This window comes from Miscanthus floridulus, chromosome 8, assembly GCF_019320115.1.
Source record: "Miscanthus floridulus cultivar M001 chromosome 8, ASM1932011v1, whole genome shotgun sequence".
NCBI classification, from domain to species: domain Eukaryota; kingdom Viridiplantae; phylum Streptophyta; class Magnoliopsida; order Poales; family Poaceae; genus Miscanthus; species Miscanthus floridulus.
In genome coordinates, this window is record NC_089587.1 from 187,518,971 (window position 1) to 187,540,305 (window position 21,335).

At 42.6% G+C, this 21,335-nt stretch overlaps 2 protein-coding genes across 2 annotated transcripts; both read left to right on the top strand.

Annotated features, from left to right (window-relative positions):
* Window positions 1–5,947: 5,947 nt before the first annotated feature.
* On the top strand, window positions 5,948–21,012 carry LOC136477765 (receptor kinase-like protein Xa21). The gene is made up of 4 exons (XM_066476023.1): window positions 5,948–6,196; window positions 14,715–14,917; window positions 15,193–18,997; window positions 19,086–21,012. The coding sequence occupies exons 2-3, from the start codon at window positions 14,738–14,740 to the stop codon at window positions 16,633–16,635; spliced, it is 1,623 nt and encodes a 540-aa protein (XP_066332120.1). The 5' UTR covers window positions 5,948–6,196; window positions 14,715–14,737; the 3' UTR covers window positions 16,636–18,997; window positions 19,086–21,012.
* On the top strand, window positions 6,205–9,914 carry LOC136477764 (receptor kinase-like protein Xa21). The gene is made up of 2 exons (XM_066476022.1): window positions 6,205–9,210; window positions 9,321–9,914. The coding sequence occupies exons 1-2, from the start codon at window positions 7,248–7,250 to the stop codon at window positions 9,710–9,712; spliced, it is 2,355 nt and encodes a 784-aa protein (XP_066332119.1). The 5' UTR covers window positions 6,205–7,247; the 3' UTR covers window positions 9,713–9,914.
* Window positions 21,013–21,335: the final 323 nt, after the last annotated feature.

Sequence of the window (21,335 nt, forward strand, 5' to 3'; positions counted from 1 at the left end):
AAACCAAAATGTCTTATAATTTGGAATGGAGAAAGTACTTTTTATTGACACAATCTATCTCTTTGTCCCTCTTAGGGCATCTCCAAGACTACCCAATATTTTCTCCCAAAAATATAGAGTTTTGCAACTCCCATAAAAGTATTAGGAGGAATAAAGAAGGTCATCTCCAAGAATTTTCAATAATCCACTCCTAAAATAGAGAAGATAATTTTACATCAGGAATCATATACTATTTCTAAATTATCCTAACCACTTTTATATATTCTTTCTCTCTGGTACATTTGCATCAGGAATCCTTTCCTACTCTTTATTCTTTCCCACGTCCTTCCACTTTAGATTGGGCGGCCCATACGCCCTAATACGCGCGAGCTGGAGTCCGCGGATCTTTACGCGCAAAGGGAGTTTTTTTCATGATTGCCAAAAGATTCAAATGTGAGTCTGTGAGTTGTTGGAGATGGATTTTTTTATTCTTTCTAAAAATCATAGATTGTGAAGGATTATTGGTGCCTTCACTCGATTGCAATATGCTGTCAGGTGGATTCCCTGTAGTCCTACTCAATACTAGCGGAGCTACATATAGGTCAAATAGGGCCATGGTCCCTCCTTGATGATTGAAAACTTCCTTAATTAGCTATTAAACTTGTGATTAACTCCTCTTGTTTTTCCATTAAGCTCCGCCACTGCTACTCAACATTCCTTCTCTTTTATAACGCTGGACGTTTCGACGGAATTACCATTTGCTAGATATTTTATCCATTTCCAAGCACACTTGGTCAAATTGCAAAACGTGTGAAACACGGCATTATACAGGCTATCATTGTCGACGTCGGATACATACAAGTTGACTGGACCCGCTGCGGCGTTACCTATATATGGACACTACGTGAAAAACGGTTTGTAGCAACGGAATAAATTTTTTTTAGGGGCGACTGGTGATGGAGCCGCTCCTACAGTGACGTGCTCGGGATCCACGAGATCAGCCGCCCCTACAAATGAAACAGCAGGGGCGGCTGGTGATACGAGCCGTCCCTACAAATGGGTAGGATTTGTAGGGGCGGCTCACTCACCAGCCGCCCCCGGTATTTCTATTTGTAGGGACGACGGTTGATTGAGCCGTCCCTTAGAAATGCCCCACGTACAGTCACTAAGTCACACATCCAAAATATCTACTGCCCTCCTCTCTCTCTCTCTCCGTTTCGACTCCCTCTCTCCCCCCCTCGCTCTCCCTCTCCTCCGAGCCCCTCCGTCTCTCCCCCACGCCGCCCCTCCCTCTCCTCCACGCGGTGACGGGACCTCCCTCTCTAGCGGAGGCGCACGACGTCGCACCCCCCTCTTCTCCGCGCGGCGGCACTCGACGGCGCACCATAGGGTGGCGGGGGTTCTGGGGCACGGCCTCCCGGCGGTCGTGCGGGGCTCGGTGCCCTCCTCCAACGCCGGCAGTCGCATGGGGGCCCGTCCCCCTCCTCCTGCGCCGGCGACGCGCGGGACCCTGTCCCCTCCCCCCAGCGAAGGCACGGTGGTGGAGCTCGGTGCCGTGGCTCGGTGGCGCGGCCTCCCGTCGAGCTCCAGCGGTGGAGGGACTTGGTGGCGCGGTCCTCTTCACCTTCTCTCCTCCGGCGCGCTGCTGGAGGCCGCATGAAGCACATGGTGGCGGCCACCACCAGATCTGGCGAGGATGAGCTTGATCCGGCGAGGACCAACCCAGATCCGAGTGGCCACCACCAGATCCGGCGAGGAGAAGTCTGATCCGGCGAGGACGAGCCTGGATCTGGCAAGCGGGTGCGGCGGCGAGGATGAGCTCGATGCGGGTCACGGGGAGGCAATACTACGAGTGCCGAGCGCTCTAGTGCCGTGGGAGCTCACCTAAGCAACGCTTGCTATGGACACCCGTGGTCGGTCGCTCGTCCAGGCGGCACTGTCGTCCAACTCCCAGGGCATTCGACCGAGTCGAGCAGGAGCACCCAGCGCCGTACGTTTGTAGGAGCACCCAGGTATGTCGTCCGACTAAGCTATTTGGCTATCTGTAATTGGATCTGATCTAATTGCAAGTTTTAAGTGTATAAATGTATTATGCTTACCAATTTTAAGTGTATAAATCTATACTGCTATTATTTCACGTGTTGTTGTAACGAGTTCCAAATAATACAGGCTTGCCAATCAAACTGGATTGCTTTCTCTTGTACTTTCGCCTATTGATCTATACTGCTATTATTTAGCTTGCTGTTAGTTTTAACAGTTCATGCCAAACCCCAGAAATATGTTAGTTTTAACTGTTCATCCTTTTTACTTTGAATACTTCACAGCATTTATTTATCATGCAAAAGCATATATGTATAATAATAAACTCAAGAAAAAGGTTGTGTAAAGAACAAATGATGGGTTACTTATTTAAATGAACAACATCTCAACACCTTGGTACAACATGATGATCTCCTCTGTGGGCTAACTCTGTTTACTTTGTACTTGCATGAATGAACTCTGCATAAATTGTTGTGATTAAGGTTACATGGTTTGGTTTGTCAACCTCTAATGAGTATTGCGGCTACTGATATATCACAATAGGGTCTAGGTCTTGTAAAAACATCGTCCTATTCATTCATGTACTGTTAGTAGGGTCTGTTTATAAATTCCGTAGTTGGTGTTTTGCTTCTGTCTTCCTCCAATAAAAAATCTCCCAATTTGATGTGGGTGCAGTATGGATTTGGGACAATTAGCATGTTTATGCTTGCGATCTCACCTATTTCAATTTAACATCTCTTTATAGTTTTTTTCTATTCTTATTTTTCTACTGAAATTATTCCCGGATAGCAAAATAGAGATATCATTAATCTTGTGCTAGTACAACAAGTAGCTGAAACATTAGTTGGAGCAGGTCCATCCATTCAGTGGTTGATGTATTGCATTGTGCCCATTCGAGTTACAGCCTTACAGGTAAAAAAAACTGCAGTAGTATCTTAAACTCATGCTGGTAAAATAAAACATGAAAGTGATGCAAGCTATTCTTGACAGTAGCTCAGTTTCTTTATAGAAAATTTTCCATGTTGGCTTTATTTGGTGAGTTTATAGTGCAGTTTTTATGATTCCTTACTTAAAACGACATTTTTTTCATTACTGAAGTTGTTTGATTTCACGAGTACTTCTTTGGACCTATTTTCCCACTTTTATGATGCTTGCTAACATATTCTTTCCATTGAAAGGTGGATCTGACAGCCCGTGGAGAAGCATGAATTTTGTTTCGATGTTGTCCTCGACGAACATGTTTCCAATGATGAGGTGTTGCTCTTTCTTATCTGTTTTTTTCTCTCGAACAAGGAGGAGAGTGTAAGATCAAAATAATTATCATTTAATTTACAGTTAACCTTATGGAATTTTCTAGACAGGTTTACCATGAAACAGTTGAGCCCATAATTTCAATTATATTTCAGAGAACAAAAGCAACATACTTTGCTTATGGCCAAACATGTTAGATAATACATTCTGTTATTACAGAGTTATCAATATACTCCCTCCATTCCAAATTATAAGACGCTTTGACTTTTATGGTACATCCATTTTGCTATGTATCTAGCAAAATGGATGTACCAAAAAAGTCAAAGCGTCTTATAATTTAGAACGGAGGGAGTATATTTTTATGCATAATTGCATTGTGGTTTCTTATAATTTCTGTTGTCCTACCATCTGTCGAATTCGTGACCAGGCAGTGGCAAGACATACACAATGCAGCCTCTGCCTCTGAGAGCTGCACAAGACATGGTTCGTCTATTGCACCACCCGTCTATCGGAATCAGAATTTTAAGTTGTGGCTTAACTATTTTGAAATATATGGTGGGAAACTCTTTGATCTTCTATCTGATAGAAGGTTAGTTTTTGGATTTTCTTTTTTCAGTCACGTGACCTGCTTAAATATTTAAAAATGGCATATGTTTCTACCTTCATGATTTTGATGTATTGAATACCACACTATCACATTGTCTTTTTTCCTTCTTCCTAGTTGTGTCTGGGTGAACTTGTGCATGTGTGTGCTTGTTGCTCGTATTCATGATCTCTGGTGCGACCGTGCGAGTGTTGAAGCATGTCTCTACTTCAAAGTATCTATTCTTCATCTATACATACTCTATTGTTAGCCTTGAACCATTATTTGTTTGGATGAAAAATCCATGTTTTCGGATATTAGGCCGAAATGCCGCTTGATGCTTTGTAAAACAACTGCTGTTAAAGTTCCCTTTGACGTAACCTACATTTTTCATCATTTACTGAAAGGAAATATTTTTGTCTGAAACAATGGCACTTCCTTTTGGATTTTGAAGATTTAACTTATTGTTTGAAATATGGGCCTAAAAATTGTTTTTGGGATGTTCTATCTAGATTATTTTACCTAAACTGAAATGTTCTATCCTTTGTTTTATAGGCAACTACTAATGAGGGAAGATGACAAGAAACAAGTTTGTATTGTTGGTCTACAGGAATTTGAGGTTTCTGACGTCTAGATCGTCAAGGAATATATTGAAAGAGAAAATGCAGCCAGGAGCACAGGGTTAACAGGGGCCAATGAGGAGTCATCAAGGTCACATGCTATTCTGCAACATGCTATTCTGACGTCCTCTATTTTTTGTTTTGTTAGCATTTGAGTGCTTACTTGGTCTTTTTTTGATATAGATATATGTTTTGTAGTCGTAATATGAGTCTGTTTGTTATTATTGTGATTCTTGTACTATAGAAGATGTTTAGAAACTTTTGACTAAACAATCTTGTTTGGGCCACAATATTACAGTCAAGTTTGTCAGGATATTTGATCATGTATTTTACTCGTCACAGGATGATTTGGGGGAGCACGTGTTGGTAATTTGAATTTTTTTTGGTATAAAAATATACTATAGGGGTGGCTGGTACTGTAGCCGCCCCTACAAATATGTATTATAGGGGCGGCTGGTACTGTAGCCGCCCCCTACAAATCGATTTGTCGGAACGGTCTGGGAATCGTCCCTATAAATACATGATTTGTAGAGACGGTATGGTAGGGGTGACCGGCCGAACCGCACCTACAAATGCCCATTAGCCGCCCCTGAAAATCATATCCGAAACATCACAAAGAACCGAATCGGATCTAGAGAAAAGAATCTTTTGCCGGTACAAAATATTTCATAGGCTGAGTATTATCAACGTTGTAAACCAATCAGTGCAGTGTTCCAATCCATCTCGTCCTACAGTAATTACACATCTCTTTTTTAAAATAGTTATTTTTAAGTTTAATCATATATAAATTGTACTAATTTATGATAAAGTGAATACACGTTTACGATACATGTGTTACTATAATTCACGATGATATTTATCATAATGTTATAGTAAATCACGTAAGAGAAGTTACAGTAATCTCATAAATTAGTACAGTAATTATCGTAATTGAAGGTGGCCATAGAATAAGTTATGGCGGCTATAGAATAGTATGTATATATAATACTAATATATATACATCTCATTGCAATACTTGAGCATGTTTACTACTATATATATTTTTATAATGTATAATCAATATTATTAAATTAATTATATAATATATTTCCATAATAAACATATTAGGAGATACCTCTTGTTCTAAAAATAACTTTTTGAGTAGTCCAATTTTTTGAAGTTCGATCAAACATGTACAAAAAATTACTGTAATATTTTATGAAATATAGTACGTAATAAGTATTATTAGATTAATAATAAAATATATTTGTATACTAAATATATTAGGAGATACAAACGTAGATATGATATCTATAAATCTAAGTAAATTTTAGAAAAATGGATTTTTTTTAGAAAATGAGATGTACAATTATTTTGAGGAGAGTAGAACTAGACAAAGCAACAAAGCTGTCGTATTCGATTTCGAGGCAAGAGATGCCGCAACAATCATGTCGACCTCAAACAGTGACGGCAGCGGTGGGTGAGGGCCGGGCATAGCCAAAACGTTTCAGTAACTGGGGAGTTTGACGGACTCGGGGTCTTCGCTGCCATGGCGGTCAAGCTAAGATGAGGCATGACCACACAATGCAAGTCTATGGACACGGACAACGCTGTTAAACTGTTTTTAAACCCTTGGGGCCTCATCAGCTGAGCATCGGACTCATTCGCACAGCAGTACACCGTACTTACCAGCAAAACCAAGCTGATCGAGAAGGCACGTGTTCTGCGCTCCGGACCAGCAGAGGTGCTCCATTCTCTCTCCTCATTACTACTGGCACCTAGTACTAGTATTTTTTTTTCATGTTCGCTTGGTTGATAAACCATGACTGAAGATATTGTTGGCTGATTTGTTGTTTGAGAAAAATACTATTCGTTGGCTGAAAAAATACGGCTTATAAGCCAACTGATCAGGGCGTTTGCTCGTGCCTTGCTTACTTGCTTCCCATGTTTCTGTTACTGACTGAAATGGGAACACTTCACAAAATTTTGTTTCGCTGCCTCAAATTATCGGTAGTAGAGTTAGAACAATTTGGTAGGATTATTTTATTTTCATCGACCCAAAGTTAGAGAACTTGGCCGCTTAGAACTTGTTAGGGCATTCGACGCAACCCGTGAAGAGCAACATGCACGTAGCATTGGCACTATTTCTGCTGCTATGTTATGGTGCTGGCAACATCCGTTGCTCAACTGTCCCTGGTAACAGCTCGGACATGCTTGCCCTGCTTGATTTTAAGCAGGCTATCGCCAATGATCCGGGGCTAATATTGAGCAACTGGACCACTAGTACTCATTATTGCCATTGGGCGGGCGTCTCATGCCGCAGCCGGACGCACATAGACCGTGTGACCGCGCTGGAGCTCGCTGGCCAAAGCTTGACGGGCACACTTTCCCCCTCACTTGGGAACTTAACGTTCCTTAGGACACTGAACCTGTCCGTGAATCACTTCTCTGGCCACTTGCCAGATCTCTCGCATCTCCACAGATTGGAGTTGCTTGATCTGAACAGTAACTCGCTATAAGGGATTATTCCAGATACACTCACAAACTGTTCCAATCTTAGGGAACTAGTCCTCTACCACAACTTTCTAGAGGGTGAAATTCCCCTGAAAATTGGTCTGCTGTCCAAGTTATCACTATTAAGCCTTGGTTACAATAATCTAACCGGACTTATCCCACCAACCCTGAACAACACTCAGCTTCGAAAAATATCTCTACCTAATAATCAGTTCACAGGTAGCATCCCCAATGAGCTTGTAGCTTTGTCAAATTTATCTATTCTGTTCCTCAGTGGCAATATGCTATCCGGAGAATTCCCAACAGTCCTACTCAATATGCCTTGGCTCCAAGGGCTGGACTTGGGCGGGAACAGGCTGCATGGGATGTTGCCATCCAACCTCGGCGATGCGCTTCCTAATCTCGTTGAGTTTATACTTTACAGTAACAACTTTGAAGGTCAAATCCCAGCTTCATTAGGCAATGCTTCAGGGCTCGAGCTTATAGCTCTAGGTGCTAACTATTTCACAGGTGTAATTCCAACTTCTTTTGGTAGGCTCACTAAGCTATATAAACTAAACCTTGAGGACAACAATCTTGAAACACCAGACATCCAAAGTTGGGAATTCTTATATTCCTTGAGAAACTGTACCAATCTGAATGTGCTTTCAATAGCTGGGAATCGGCTAAGTGGATCCATTCCTAATTATACCGGTGAGCTGCCCACCGGACTTGAATATCTACTTTTGGACGACAACAACTTATCTGGGATAGTTCCGGCAAGCATAGGGAACTTGACTGGCTTGGTTAGCTTGGCACTAAGTAACAACAGTCTGATGGGTACAGTTAGCGAATGGGTTGGACCGCAAATAAAACTGCAAAATCTAGAACTTAAGCAAAATAACTTCAGTGGGCATATCCCATCCTCCATTGGCAATCTCACACAGTTGGCGAAACTCTCTCTTGAACAAAATAACTTCAGTGGCACCATACCAACAAGCTTGTCATACCTTCAACAACTCTCGCATTTGGATCTTTCAAACAATAATTTACAGGGTATCCTACCTGCAGAGGTTTTTAGTATCCAAACATTGACCAAATGTGTCCTTGCGCACAACAAAATAGAAGGTCCTATACCTTCAGAGTTTAGTAATCTTCCACAACTCACCGAACTACGTCTGTCGTCCAACAGAATTTTTGGAGAAATCCCTGCCAAATTAAGTGAATGTCAAGAGTTGAGTGTCATCGAATTGGACCAGAATATTCTCACAGGAAGCATTCCGTTGTCTTTAGGAAACTTGGCGACTTTGAACATCCTCAATCTTTCCCACAACAATTTTTCAGGCTTCATCCCAACAACTTTAAGTAGTTTGGAGCTTCTCACTCACCTAGATCTATCTTATAATCATCTCCAAGGAGAAATACCAATAAATGGAGTATTTGCAAATGCAACAGCTGTTTCACTTAATGGCAACTGGGGGCTTTGTGGAGGAGTGAAAGATCTCCATATGCCTTCATGCCCTGCAGTTTCTCGGAGTATAGAACTGAAACTCTCTCTCACCATCTTATTGATTTTGATATTTGGCTTCGTGTCATTTGTGATGTCAGTTTATGTCATACTCCTTAAGAAGAAGAAATCAAGAAGGCCATACTTAATATTGCGTTCTTTTGGTAAGAAATTTCCTAGAGTTTCTTACAAGGATCTAGCTCAAGCTACAGGGAACTTCTCCGAGTCCAACCTTATTGGCAGAGGAAGCTATGGTTCAGTATATAGAGGGAAGTTAACTCAAGCAAAAATGCAAGTGGCTGTTAAGGTTTTTGACCTTGGCATGAAATTTGCAGACAGAAGCTTCATATCAGAATGTGAGGCTTTGGGAATCATTCGGCATCGGAACCTTCTTCCTATACTGACTTCATGCTCAACTATAGACAACAGAGGCAATGATTTCAAAGCTCTAATATATGAGTTCATGCACAATGGGAGTTTAGATACATGGTTGCATCAAAAACGTTGTAGTGTATCTGCAAAACTTTTGGGCTTAGCTCAAAGAATAAGCATAGCTATTGACATAGCCAATGCATTGGTCTATTTGCACCATGACTGTGAAAGGCGTATTGTCCACTGTGATCTGAAACCAACCAATATCCTTCTTGATGACGATATGAATGCCTGTATAGGAGACTTTGGCATTGCAAATCTACTTGGATATTCTAGTTCCAGTAGTTCAGTCGCTGTGACAGGAACTGTCGGATATATCCCTGCAGGTAAAGATCATTCCCATATCCTTTCTCTGTAGTACCAATTGACCTGTTATACCCATGAACATCCACACTCTGCACCATATTAAACAATGATTTTTTATCTGTGTTTCTAGAGTATGCTCAAAGTGTTCATGCATCAACCAGTGGGGATGTCTACAGTTTTGGAATAGTACTTCTAGAGATGCTGATAGGCAAACGACCAACCGACTCTATGTTTGAGGGTGAACTCAACATTGTTCGCTTTGTAGAGAGAAACTTCCCAGATCAAATGTTACGTATCATTGATACTTGTCTCCAAGAAGAATGCAAAGGCTTTATTCAAGCAACAGTGGGCACAGAAAATGAGGCCCGTCGATGCTTGTTGTCCCTCGTGCAAGTTGCTATTTCTTGCACGCGTCTATTACCAAGAGAACGGATGAATATGAGAGAAGTAGCTGCTTACTTACACTCTATCGGAAGGTCATATGTTGCAGCAATTAAGCAAGAGCAAGCCATGCTTTGCTAGGACCAATGTAGTTGTCTTAGGTTGTTTTTTTAATGCAATAGGTATGAGGATAGTAAATTAGCCTTGTACATCGAAATTGATGAATAACACTGGCAGAAAATTGTGTACTGGGCAGGGAAGTTATGAGCTAGTACTAGTTCATACACACATTTGGTTTAACATTTAAATTCTGATTTTAGTAAAGCATCAATGATTTGACGAAGTGTCTTTCAACTACATCGACGCGCTTCTCTTGTGTGACTGGGGGTACTCGGTGACAATTTTATACAAGGATTAGCAGAAATAATCTCCAGATCAGACTGAATATATGTAACCACAGTCCACAGTACCACACTACTAATCTAACTGGACAGCTTATCCAAACACCAAATTTCAATTGCCCCCAACCCCTACCACTCCACAAAGTACGAAAGAAACGAGATGCTTCACATACCTTTGGAAATTCGGATGTGGCGGCGTGCTGCCGTGCTGCGTCTTGGCGTCTTCCACGCATTCAACAACGAACCGCCGTTGGCTGGGGCGGTTATGCAATCCGTGCTAGTGCTACAAAAGTAATTATGCCACCTACGCCATTCTCTGCTCCAATTTCCTCGCAGCCCACAAGGCCACAACGCGCGATGGCGTAGCATTCCTTGTCTCCAGCATCTTCTACCGCCACAGAAGTCGCCGCGCTCACCAGGCTTCGCCGGAGACGCCATATTGACGCTCCCGCGCCCGGCGGCGCCCTGCCACCTAGTCGCCCCACCCACAAACTGCGTCCAAAGCCAACCACCGGCCACCCAATCCCTCTATGCCTGTGCCTCGCGAGTGTATCCCTTCCCCAAAATCCCTAACCCCTAGGCCATACTCCTACCCGGCAGCCGCGCGACGGTGGCACGTGGACGGCAGCGCCATCGCGTTTCGGGAGGAGGAAGGAGACGAGGTGTGCACGTGGGCCGTCGCGTCCTGCCGTCTGTGCGGGCCGAATTCAGCGAGCAGCTCATCTAGTGGGCCGAAGTTAGTCTGAACTGAACTCTCGGAAGCCCGCTCGTACAGAATGTTCCTCGAGTTTTCCCTCGTTCGTGCTTCGATAATGATTAGATCCGGTCCGGACCAACCCGATCGTGCCGCTCGCCCGTATCGCACGCCTCTTTCCCATTCTATCTCGCCGCGACGAGAGATGTGGTGATGGTGGTGACTCTGGCGCTGGTATGAGGAGTCGATATGGTCGATGGTGGCGATAACGCAGCTATCTCTCGTGAACTCTACATGTCGGTAAGCCTCTATTTCGGTCCTCTTTGGCGCAGCTCCTCCGTCTCCGGCTCCTCCGCGCGCGTAACACTGCAGCTGCACTGTAGCAGGAGCCGTTTCAGAAATCGAGGCAGAAAATGAACTGGGAAGAGCCGGAGCCGGTGAAGCCACGATTTCAGGCTCCTCCGGCTCCGTGCTACAGTAGCGCTACTATGGCGGAGCCGGAGCCGGCAGGAGCCGTGCCAAACGAGCCCTTCGTAAGCAGTAGATATTAGGCTTGAAAGCGTACTTGCAAGCGTCTGTTTCGAGCGTTTGCAGATGTTTTGGAGTTACATTGCAAGTGTTTTATATAAATATTGTAAAAGTAGACTAGGATGTTGCATATGTTGCAATAGTTATACACGTATGTTTCAAACATCTGTTTCCAATGTTTCATCTATTTTTTGAGGCGTATGTTGCAAGAGTGTTTATCAGGATGTTTCATATATTTCACACATATGTTGCAAGTGTTTTTATCCAAATGTTGCGTACGTTTACAATGATTTTAAATATTTTTAAGGTGTTTTTGCAAGTGTTTTATATACATGTTTTAAGTGTTCTATCTGTCTTCATATATATATGTTGCAAGTGTTGTATCTGGATGTTTCAAAAGTAGATCGAGTGTTGCATCACCTCCTCGCCTTTTGCTGCCTAGCCACCAGGGGCGGAGCTAGGATCCATACATAGAGGAGCCAATCCGCTGAGGCATCTGAGTGTCGACAAAATTTATAGGATGATAAAAAAATATGAAGTAAAGTATATATAAAAATAATTATAAAGGTGCTTGCATTACATCTGCACTAACTTAAATGTTATTGATAGCATTGGTGTTTTCACCGCTATCGCTACCAGATCCTCATTATCGGCTTAAAAAGACTGGCAATTGTTTTACCTCTTCGTCTGGGGCAGATGCTAAATGTCTAAATGGATAGGATAATATTACAATTATTTAATCTAGCCACTTAGTGACCTTTGGCTTTAAGATATGATTCACTGATTTGAGAATGGAGAAAAAAACAAACTAGTACTATTGTGACGCGTGCTGCAGTACCTTGCCTCTTTAGCGTCTCTTCCGGTTTCTAGCTTGGCAGCTTGAAGCTTTCTAAACTGCATGTTCGGTGCTCGTTCAGCAGCTCTGCTAAGAGGGCTGCATAGGGTGCTGCGACAGGCAACAACACTCACGGAGAGCCGAAGAAAACGACGGCAAACTGCACAGCTAGACTTAAGCAGGGATTGTTTAGGGTGATTAACCAGGACATCTAATGAAGCCCATGGAACATTAGGGGGGGTGGGGGAGGGGGGGGGGGGCTTGTCTCCGACCCTACTTGCCACAGTGTCTTCCCCATCATCTTGTACTGCCTTGCATCCTTCTCAAAAACTGCAAAGGGGTGTGCGGGGGCCGGTGGAGGAGCCGGGCCGGGGGATGGCGGCACGGACGTGAGCGCGCGCTCTCCCCTTGTTTGTTATGCGGGATGGGCAAGGTATACCGCTTCGTTGTTCTGTTATTGTGAACAGCCTGAGATCGGACTCCCGTTGGTGGGCTACGACGCCAGCCCACGATCGGTGAAATCGTTTAACAATCACGAATGGAGATGCTAGTGCTGGACGTCCGGTGGCCAGGACGCGTCCAGTCACATCTAGCCAACTGTTAAGCGAGTCCACCAACCGTGGGCTGGCGTTGCGGTTCACCAATGGGAGTCTGATCTCAGGCTATTCACAGTGTAACAGAACAATGAAGGGGTATACTTGCCCTGCCCGCGTAACAAAGAAGAGGATAGCGCGCGCTCGCGTCCGCATCGCCATCCTCCGGCTCACCCCCTCCACCGGTCCCGTTGTGTCCCCTCGCACTCCGAGAAGGATGCAAGGCAGCAGGCGATGAGACACTATGGCGAGGCAACATAAGGCGAGGAGGGAGATGCAATACCCGATCTACTTTTAAAATATCCAGATGCAACACTTACAACATACGTATGAAGACAAATAGAACACTTAAAACATGCATATAAAACACTTGCAAAAATACCTGAAAAACACTTAAAATCATTGCAAACATACGCAACATCCAGATAAAACACTTGCAACATATATATGTGAAACATATGCAATATCCAGATAAACACTCTTGCAACATACGTCTCAAAAAACAGATGAAACATTGAGAACAGATGTTTGCAACATGCGTGTATAACCATTGCAACATATGCAACATCCTGGTCAACTTTTGCAACATCCATATAAAACACTTGCAACATAACTTCGAAATCTGTGAATACTTGAAACAGACGCTTGCAACGTGCGCTTTCAGGCGCAACATCTACTTGCTACCTACGAAATGGAGGCTCGCTGACACGTGGAGTTCACTGGAGGCAGCCACACTGTCGCCATCATCGACCAGATCGACTCCGCATACCACGAGGCTGGTGGAGACCCCTTCGTGGCCGTCGTTATCCTACTCTGCATGTTGGACACACAGCCCTGCAGCCGGTGCTAGATTCCCCACTATTAAGTTGCATGCACCAACCAACTCAACCCAAAAGCTTAAGCTGATGGGGAGAAGTGGGCAATTCACTTATATTCCAACACTCCCCCTCACGTGGAGGCTCTCTCAGGCCTCAGACGTGGAATAGGAGTGAACATCAATTATTTCATTTAATTGTGCTAACCAGGATTCGAACTCGAGACATCTGGCTTTGATACCATATTAAGTTGCATGCACCAACCAACTCAACCCAAAAGCTTAAGCTGATGGGGAGATGTGGGCAATTCACTTATATTCCAACACCCACCACCACCGGATCTCTCGCCGCGCGGTGGATCTGGTGGAAGGAGTAGCGAGGTAGAGTGAGGTGGAGACGTGCGGCATGCGATGCGAGCGAGCGGGTTGATCCATCTGGAGGGGATGCCCGGGTCTAATCATTATCGATAACTAAACGAAAAAATGTGAAATAGATCGGAAATTTCTGAGTAAAAATGGATCCGTAAAAATGGTAAAAAAAAAAGGAACCGTCGGTCGGGGTTTCCTGTCCTGTTTTCATCTCATGGACTAGCAATACATAACAAGAAATTAAAGTCAATATTACTCCAGTTCCATCGATACTCACCGCCGTGTGAAACACGGCGTTGCACATAACTACAGACTGATGCTACATACATTTTTTTGTCCACATTGGATACACACAAGTTGACTGGACCGGCAAATTTATCCGAGATAACCCGTGAACGAATCGTGCCCACACGATGCGTTCTGGAAGACCGATCATCACAAGGAACAAAATCCGATTTGGGAACGAAAATTCAGCGTCGGTAGACCATTCCACGAGCTAATTTTCGTCAGCAGCGAAACCGCACCAGACAGGTCGCACATCAGCTTGGGAATATATACATTAGCACTAAAAATTAGTAGCTAAAATTAGTACTAATGGACAGACCTGCTAATTATAAGTTAGAGGGTTACTAAGTATTAGTTTCATTAGCATGTTTTTTTTGCTAATAGATGTTAATAGTTCATATGTACCTTTGACCTACCGTCAAACCCCCTATTAGTAGCTATTAGTAAGTGGATCCAAACGCTCCCTTATTAAAAATTAGCTAACTAAAAATAGCAGCTATTAGGGATTTTTTGGATCCATTAGTACTAAAAATTAGCTAGCTGATAGTTAATGGCTACTAATTTTTAGCTAGCTAATTTTTAGCAGGGACTGTTTGATCTAACTTATAAAAGATGGTTGAATAGTGAGTTGAAACGGCGGTCAAGCTATGGAAGGCGTCAGCGTCACAATGTGTGGGTGTTGTGGTGCCGTAAAACTGTTTTTAAACCCCCGGTACCTCAGCCAGCTGAGCATCCAGCTCAAACTCCACAGATCAAACATCGGTTCGAGGCAAGAACAAAGCAGAACAACAAGGCTGCTCTGTTGTGTCCCCTGTTCTCCGGCACAGGTACCCTGTCCTACCCTATTCTCTCTCTCATCCCCCTCTTAGTCCTCTGTCAGGCATGATTATAGTACTTATTTCTGGGAATCAAGTGTGAAATTCGTCAATATTTAACCTTTCTTCTGTTGGCTTCATTCTAACAATAATATAGAGCATTTCCATACCCAACAAAGATTGCAAGCTTGCTCAAACATCTGCTTACAGCATGGGAGCGACATAGTTCCTCAAGTTTGAGCATGTAAACATAATACGCCCCGAGGTTTATGATTTTTGTTTTGCAGGTGGCAGTAAGGTGCATCATGTGTCCTTCCAAGCAGCAGGCGAGACTCGCCATTCCCATCCTTACACTATTGCCGTTGCTGCTGCTGTGCTATGGAGTTGGAAACGTCCATTGCTCAACCATTCGTCAGAACAGAATAGATCTGCAGGCACTGCTCGGTTTCAAGCAGGGCGTCAGCGATCCATCTGGAGCCTTGAGCAATTGGACCTTGAATTCCCACTTTTGTCGGTGGAATGGTGTCGAGTGCACCACGACACCACCATTCCACGTCTTCGGACTCCAACTCACAGGCCAAAGTTTGTCCGGCCAAATCAGCTCCTCTCTTGGCAACCTTACCTTCCTAAATTATCTTGACCTCTCCTATAATAATTTTGTTGGCCCCTTACCTCTTCTTGGCCGCCTCCAACAACTGCATATCCTTTATTTGAACAACAACAGTCTGTCTGGGAACATTACTGATGACCTTACCAACTGCTCCAACTTGACCGCCCTTGACTTATCTTCAAACTTGCTAGTGGGTTCAATTCCTCAGAAATTAGGCCTATTATCAAATCTAGGATATCTCAATTTGCGATCAAATCAACTCGAGGGAAGCATTCCTGGTGAGCTTGGCCAATTAAAGTTATTAACTACCTTGATCCTAGGTGACAGTATGCTTTCAGGTGAAATTCCCGAAGCCTTCTTTCGTCTTTCTTCTCTACAATATCTTAGTCTAGAGTTCAATATGCTAGGCAAGGCATTGCCATCCAACATAGCAGAACTTCTTCCTAATCTCGTAGAGCTTACGTTGGAAAATAACAGGTTTGAAGGTCCCATCCCAGCTTCCTTAGGCAATAACGCTCTAGGGCTACGGAAGATAGATTTATCATCTAATAATTTCAATGGGAAAATTCCTACTTCTTTGGGAAAACTCTCAAATTTGACTTGGCTAAACCTTCAGTATAACCAGCTTGTAGCAAGAAACAACCAGGACTGGGAATTTTTGAGTGCATTAACAAACTGTAGATCTCTACAAGTACTCTCACTCTCTTACAATGAGCTCCAGGGATCTCTTCCATCATCAATCGGTAATCTATCCACTAGCCTTCAAACACTTCTGTTGGGTGGAAACAGCTTGTCTGGGCAAGTTCCACAGAGTATAGGTAAACTTAGTGCCTTAAGTTGGCTGGGACTAGGTAACAACAATTTTATTGGTACAACTGAAGGATGGATTGAAAATTTAAAAAACCTACAAAGACTATTTCTGAAATGGAACAACTTCGCTGGGCCAATCCCCTACTCAATTAGCAATCTTACTCAGCTGGCAATCCTTGACCTACGAGGAAATGAATTTGAGGGTCCCATACCAGCCAGTTTGGGAAATCTTTCTAGACTACAACAGTTGTACCTTAGCAATAACAATCTGCAGGGTGCCATACCTCCAAACTTCGGAAACATTCAATGACTCACACTGTTGGACCTTAGCCATAACAATCTACAGGGTGCCATACCTCCTATACCTTCAGAGTTTAGTAATCTTCCACAACTCACCGAACTACGTCTGTCGTCCAACAGAATTTTTGGAGAAATCCCTGCCAATTTAAGTGAATGTCATCGAATTGGACCAGAATATTCTCACAGGAAGCATTCCGTTGTCTTTAGGAAACTTGGCGACTTTGAACATCCTCAATCTTTCCCACAACAATTTTTCAGGCTTCATCCCAACAACTTTAAGTAGTTTGGAGCTTCTCACTCACCTAGATCTATCTTATAATCATCTCCAAGGAGAAATACCAATAAATGGAGTATTTGCAAACGCAACAGCTGTTTCACTTAATGGCAACTGGGGGCTTTGTGGAGGAGTGAAAGATCTCCATATGCCTTCATGCCCTGCAGTTTCTCGGAGTATAGAACTGAAACTCTATCTCACTATCTTATTGATTTTGATATTTGGCTTCGTGTCATTTGTGATGTCAGTTTATGTCATACTCCTTAAGAAGAAGAAATCAAGAAGGCCATACTTAATATTGCGTTCTTTTGGTAAGAAATTTCCTAGAGTTTCTTACAAGGATCTAGCTCAAGCTACAGGGAACTTCTCCGAGTCCAACCTTATTGGCAGAGGAAGCTATGGTTCAGTATATAGAGGGAAGTTAACTCAAGCAAAAATGCAAGTGGCTGTCTGGGAACTTCTCGAGTCACTCTCACTCTCTTACAATGAGCTCCAGGGATCTCTACCATCATCAATCGGTAATCTATCCACTAGCCTTCGCACGCTTCTGTTGGGTGGAAACAGCTTGTCTGGGCAAGTTCCACAGAGTATAGGTAAACTTAGTGCCTTAAGTTGGCTGGGACTAGGTAACAACAATTTCAGTGGTACAATTGAAGGATGGCTTGAAAATTTAAAAAGCCTACAAAGACTGTTCCTGAAATGGAACAACTTCACTGCGCCAATCCCGTACTCAATTGGCAACCTTACTCAGCTGGCAATCCTTGACCTAGAAGGAAATGAATTTGAGGGTCCCATACCAGCCTACTTGGGAAATCTTACTCGCCTCCAGCAGTTGTTCCTTACCTATAACAATTTTGAAGGGTATATACCACCAAACTTCGGAAACATTCAAGGACTCATACTGTTGGACCTTAGCCACAACAACCTACAAGGTGACATAACTCTAGATATTAGGAAACTTAAACAGCTCGCAGACCTTAGTCTTTCATCAAACAAGATTAGTGGAGAAATCCCAGAAACCTTTGGCGAGTGCCAACAATTAGAAACCCTCAAAATGGACCAGAATTACCGCATAGGAAACATTCCAAAATCATTTAAGGGCCTACAGAGCCTGAAAACACTAAATCTTTCTCACAATAAATTGTCTGGCACCATTCCAACCTTTTTGAAGGATCTACCACTTCTCAATAAGCTGGATCTTTCATACAATTATCTTCAAGGAGAAATACCAATCAATGGAGTATTTGCAAATGCAACAGCTATTTCTCTCATTGGCAATTGGGGGCTTTGTGGAGGAGTGATGGATCTTCATATGCCTGCGTGCCCTGCAGTTACTCGGGGAACATAATGGAAACACTATTTGATCATCTTACCAACTCTAGTATTTGCCTTCATGTCACTTGGGATGTCAATTTACATTATATTCCTTGGGAAGAAAACATCAAGAAGGCCATACTTATTGGTCCTTTCTTTTGGTAAAAAGTTCCCTAGAGTTTCTTATAATGATATAGCTCAAGTTACACAGAACTTTTCGGAGTCCAACTTAATTGGAAAAGGAAGCTACGGTTCAGTATACAGAGGGAAGTTAAATCAAGCAAAAGTCCAAGTTGCTATTAAGGTTTTTGACCTTAATATAAGATTTGCAGACCGAAGTTTTGTTTCAGAATGTGAGGCTTTGAGAATCATCCGGCATCGGAACCTTCTTCCTATACTAACTGCATGTTCAACTATAGACAATAATGGTAACGAGTTCAAAGCCCTAATTTATGAGTTCATGGCCAGAGGCAATTTGGATACATGGTTGCATCAGAAACGTGGTGGTGTAGGTGTAGCTCCAAAAGGTTTAGAGTTAGCTCAAAAAATAAACATATGTGTTGATGTAGCTGATGCATTGGCCTATTTACACCATGACTGTGGAAGGCCTATTGTTCACTGTGATCTGAAACCAACTAATATCCTTCTTGATGATGACATGAATGCTCATTTGGGGGACTTTGGCATTGCAAGTCTTGTTGTTGATTCCAGGTCAATAGCAGCTGGACATTCAAATTGTAATAGTTCACTTGCAGTGACGGAACCATAGGGTATATAGCTCCAGGTATAAATCTAGAATGTTGTCATCTCATCATGTACTTGTATAAATCAATCTGTTGTGCAACAATAATTGTTTTCCTCTATTTTTTCAGAGTATGCTCAAACTGTTCATGCAACTACCTATGGGGATGTTTATAGTTTTGGAGTAATACTTCTGGAGATGCTAATAGGAAAAAGACCAACTGATCCTATGTTTGAAGGTGAACTCAGCATTATCAGCTTTGTGGAGAGAAATTTTCCAGATCGGGTGCTAGATATCATCGATGCTCATGTCCAAGAAGAATGCAAGGGCTTTAATAAAGCAACGACAATACAAAACGAGGCCTATCGATTACCAAGAGAAAGAATGAGCATGAGAGAAACAGCCATTAAGGGGGTGTTTGGATTCACCTCCTAAAATTTAGTCGTTGTCCCATCGGATGTTTGGACACATGCATGGAGTATTAAATATAGACTAATTACGAAACTAAATACAAAGATTGAGACTGTTTTGCGAGACGAATTTTTTAAGCCTAATTAGTCCATGATTTGACAAGGTGGTGCTACAGTAAACATGTGCTAATGACGGATTAATTAGGCTTAATAAATTCGTCTCACGGATTACTGACGGATTCTGTAATTTATTTTTTTATTAGTATCCGAACACCCCATACGACACCCCTATGTAACACCTCCTAAACTTTAGTCACCGGATCCAAACACCCCCTAACTTGCATGCAATCAGAAAGTCATATGTCACAGCGATTAAATGAGACAAAGCCATGCTTCTGTGGATCTTGTGTAAGTGTAACTAGCTCTGTGGATCCTAGTCAACTCAGTGTTTTCAGCAGTCCCAACCTTCTACATGTGTAGTTTGAAAATCCCCCCACAAATCATAAAGCAAATTGACGTGTACAGAAAACATTGCCTGTGGAGCAAAGGTGACATTCATAGGAAAGGAAAATGTCTAGCTGCATGCGAGGTTGCTTGCAAACCAAAAGATCAAGGAGGACTTGGAATAATAGACATTCAAAGTCAGAATGATGCTCTTCTGTTGAAATTTCTGGATAAATTTGTCAATCATGCAGATGTTCCTTGGGTCAGCTTAACCTGGGATAAATTCTACTCCAATAGCCAAACACCTCCACATGCTAGAAGCCCAATTGGAACTTTCTGGTGGAAGGATGTCATGAAATTATTCAGTAAGTTTCAGGAATTAGCTACTTGTTATCCTAACAAAGGCAATTCAGTTATGTTCTGGTCAGATCCATGGGATGGGCAAGCTCTGAAAGATAAGTTCCCTCACCTCTTCTCATTTGCTAGAAAGCCAAAATGCTCCATCACATTCTTCCTAGATAATGAAGAGGATAGATTGTTCAGGCTGCCACTTTCCCAACAAGCTGCAGTCCAACTGGAAGAAATACAGGCCTCTATTGATTCTAGACAGTGGGATGAAAATGTAAATGACATCTGGAGTTATACTTGGGGCTCAGCAAAATATAGCAGCAAGAAAGATTATGGTAAGCTTATCGGTTTCATCCAGCCTCCCCATTGTTCAAGTGGCTTTGGGCCTCAGATAATTTAGGAACACACAAATTCTTCTTCTGGCTCCTACTTAGGGACAGATTGAACACTAGAAATTTGTTGAGAAGGAAAAATATGTTCTTGGAGGACTATAGCTGCGTATTGTGCAGTTTGGGTTGTGAAGAAACTAGCTTCCATCTATTCTTTGAATGCCCTTTTAGTAGAGATTGTTGGGCCACCATTCCTATAATTTGGAACCTGAATATCAGTCCACTAGATATGATTCTGGAAGCTAGAGAAGCCTTTGATAACAGCATTTTCAGAGAAATAATTATTACGGCCTGCTGGGTTATTTGGACAACTAGAAATGGAGTTATTTTTGACAATGGGCAAATTAATATCAATCAGTGGAAGAGACATTTCAAGGCTGAACTTGGCTTGGTATGTACCAAAGCCAAAGCCAGTAGGCAAGCTGCACTTAATTTTTGGAGAGACAGTTTTATGTAACTTCCTTTCTTTTTTCTTTTTGGGCCTGGATGCCTTGTACTATATCTTGTACATAGTATTCTTTCATTTAATGAAAAAGCAAAACAATTGGTAGGGGACTCCCCTGCCGTTTGTGTCAAAAAAGTGTAACTAGCTCAAATTGTCTCTCTTTTTAAGTGATCAGGAGGGGTTACCTGTATTTGGAAGATTATCGTCGGTTCAGCCTATACTAAACTTTGTACCTCCTCTTAATGAAATATATGTCCTAAAGACACGGTCATGCAAAAAATGTAATTGGTAGAAAGATGACAAATCAGGTGTAAGTAGCTTTCTAAAATCACAATCTTTATTTG

Coding starts and splice junctions, on each gene's coding strand:
- LOC136477765 (XM_066476023.1), top strand. CDS start 14,738: ATGGAAGGCGTCAGCGTCACAATGTGTGGGTGTTGTGGTGCCGTAAAA. Junction 14,918..15,192: donor TCCCCTGTTCTCCGGCACAG/GTACCCTGTCCT, acceptor TTTGTTTTGCAG/GTGGCAGTAAGGTGCATCAT.
- LOC136477764 (XM_066476022.1), top strand. CDS start 7,248: ATGCTATCCGGAGAATTCCCAACAGTCCTACTCAATATGCCTTGGCTC. Junction 9,211..9,320: donor TGTCGGATATATCCCTGCAG/GTAAAGATCATT, acceptor CTGTGTTTCTAG/AGTATGCTCAAAGTGTTCAT.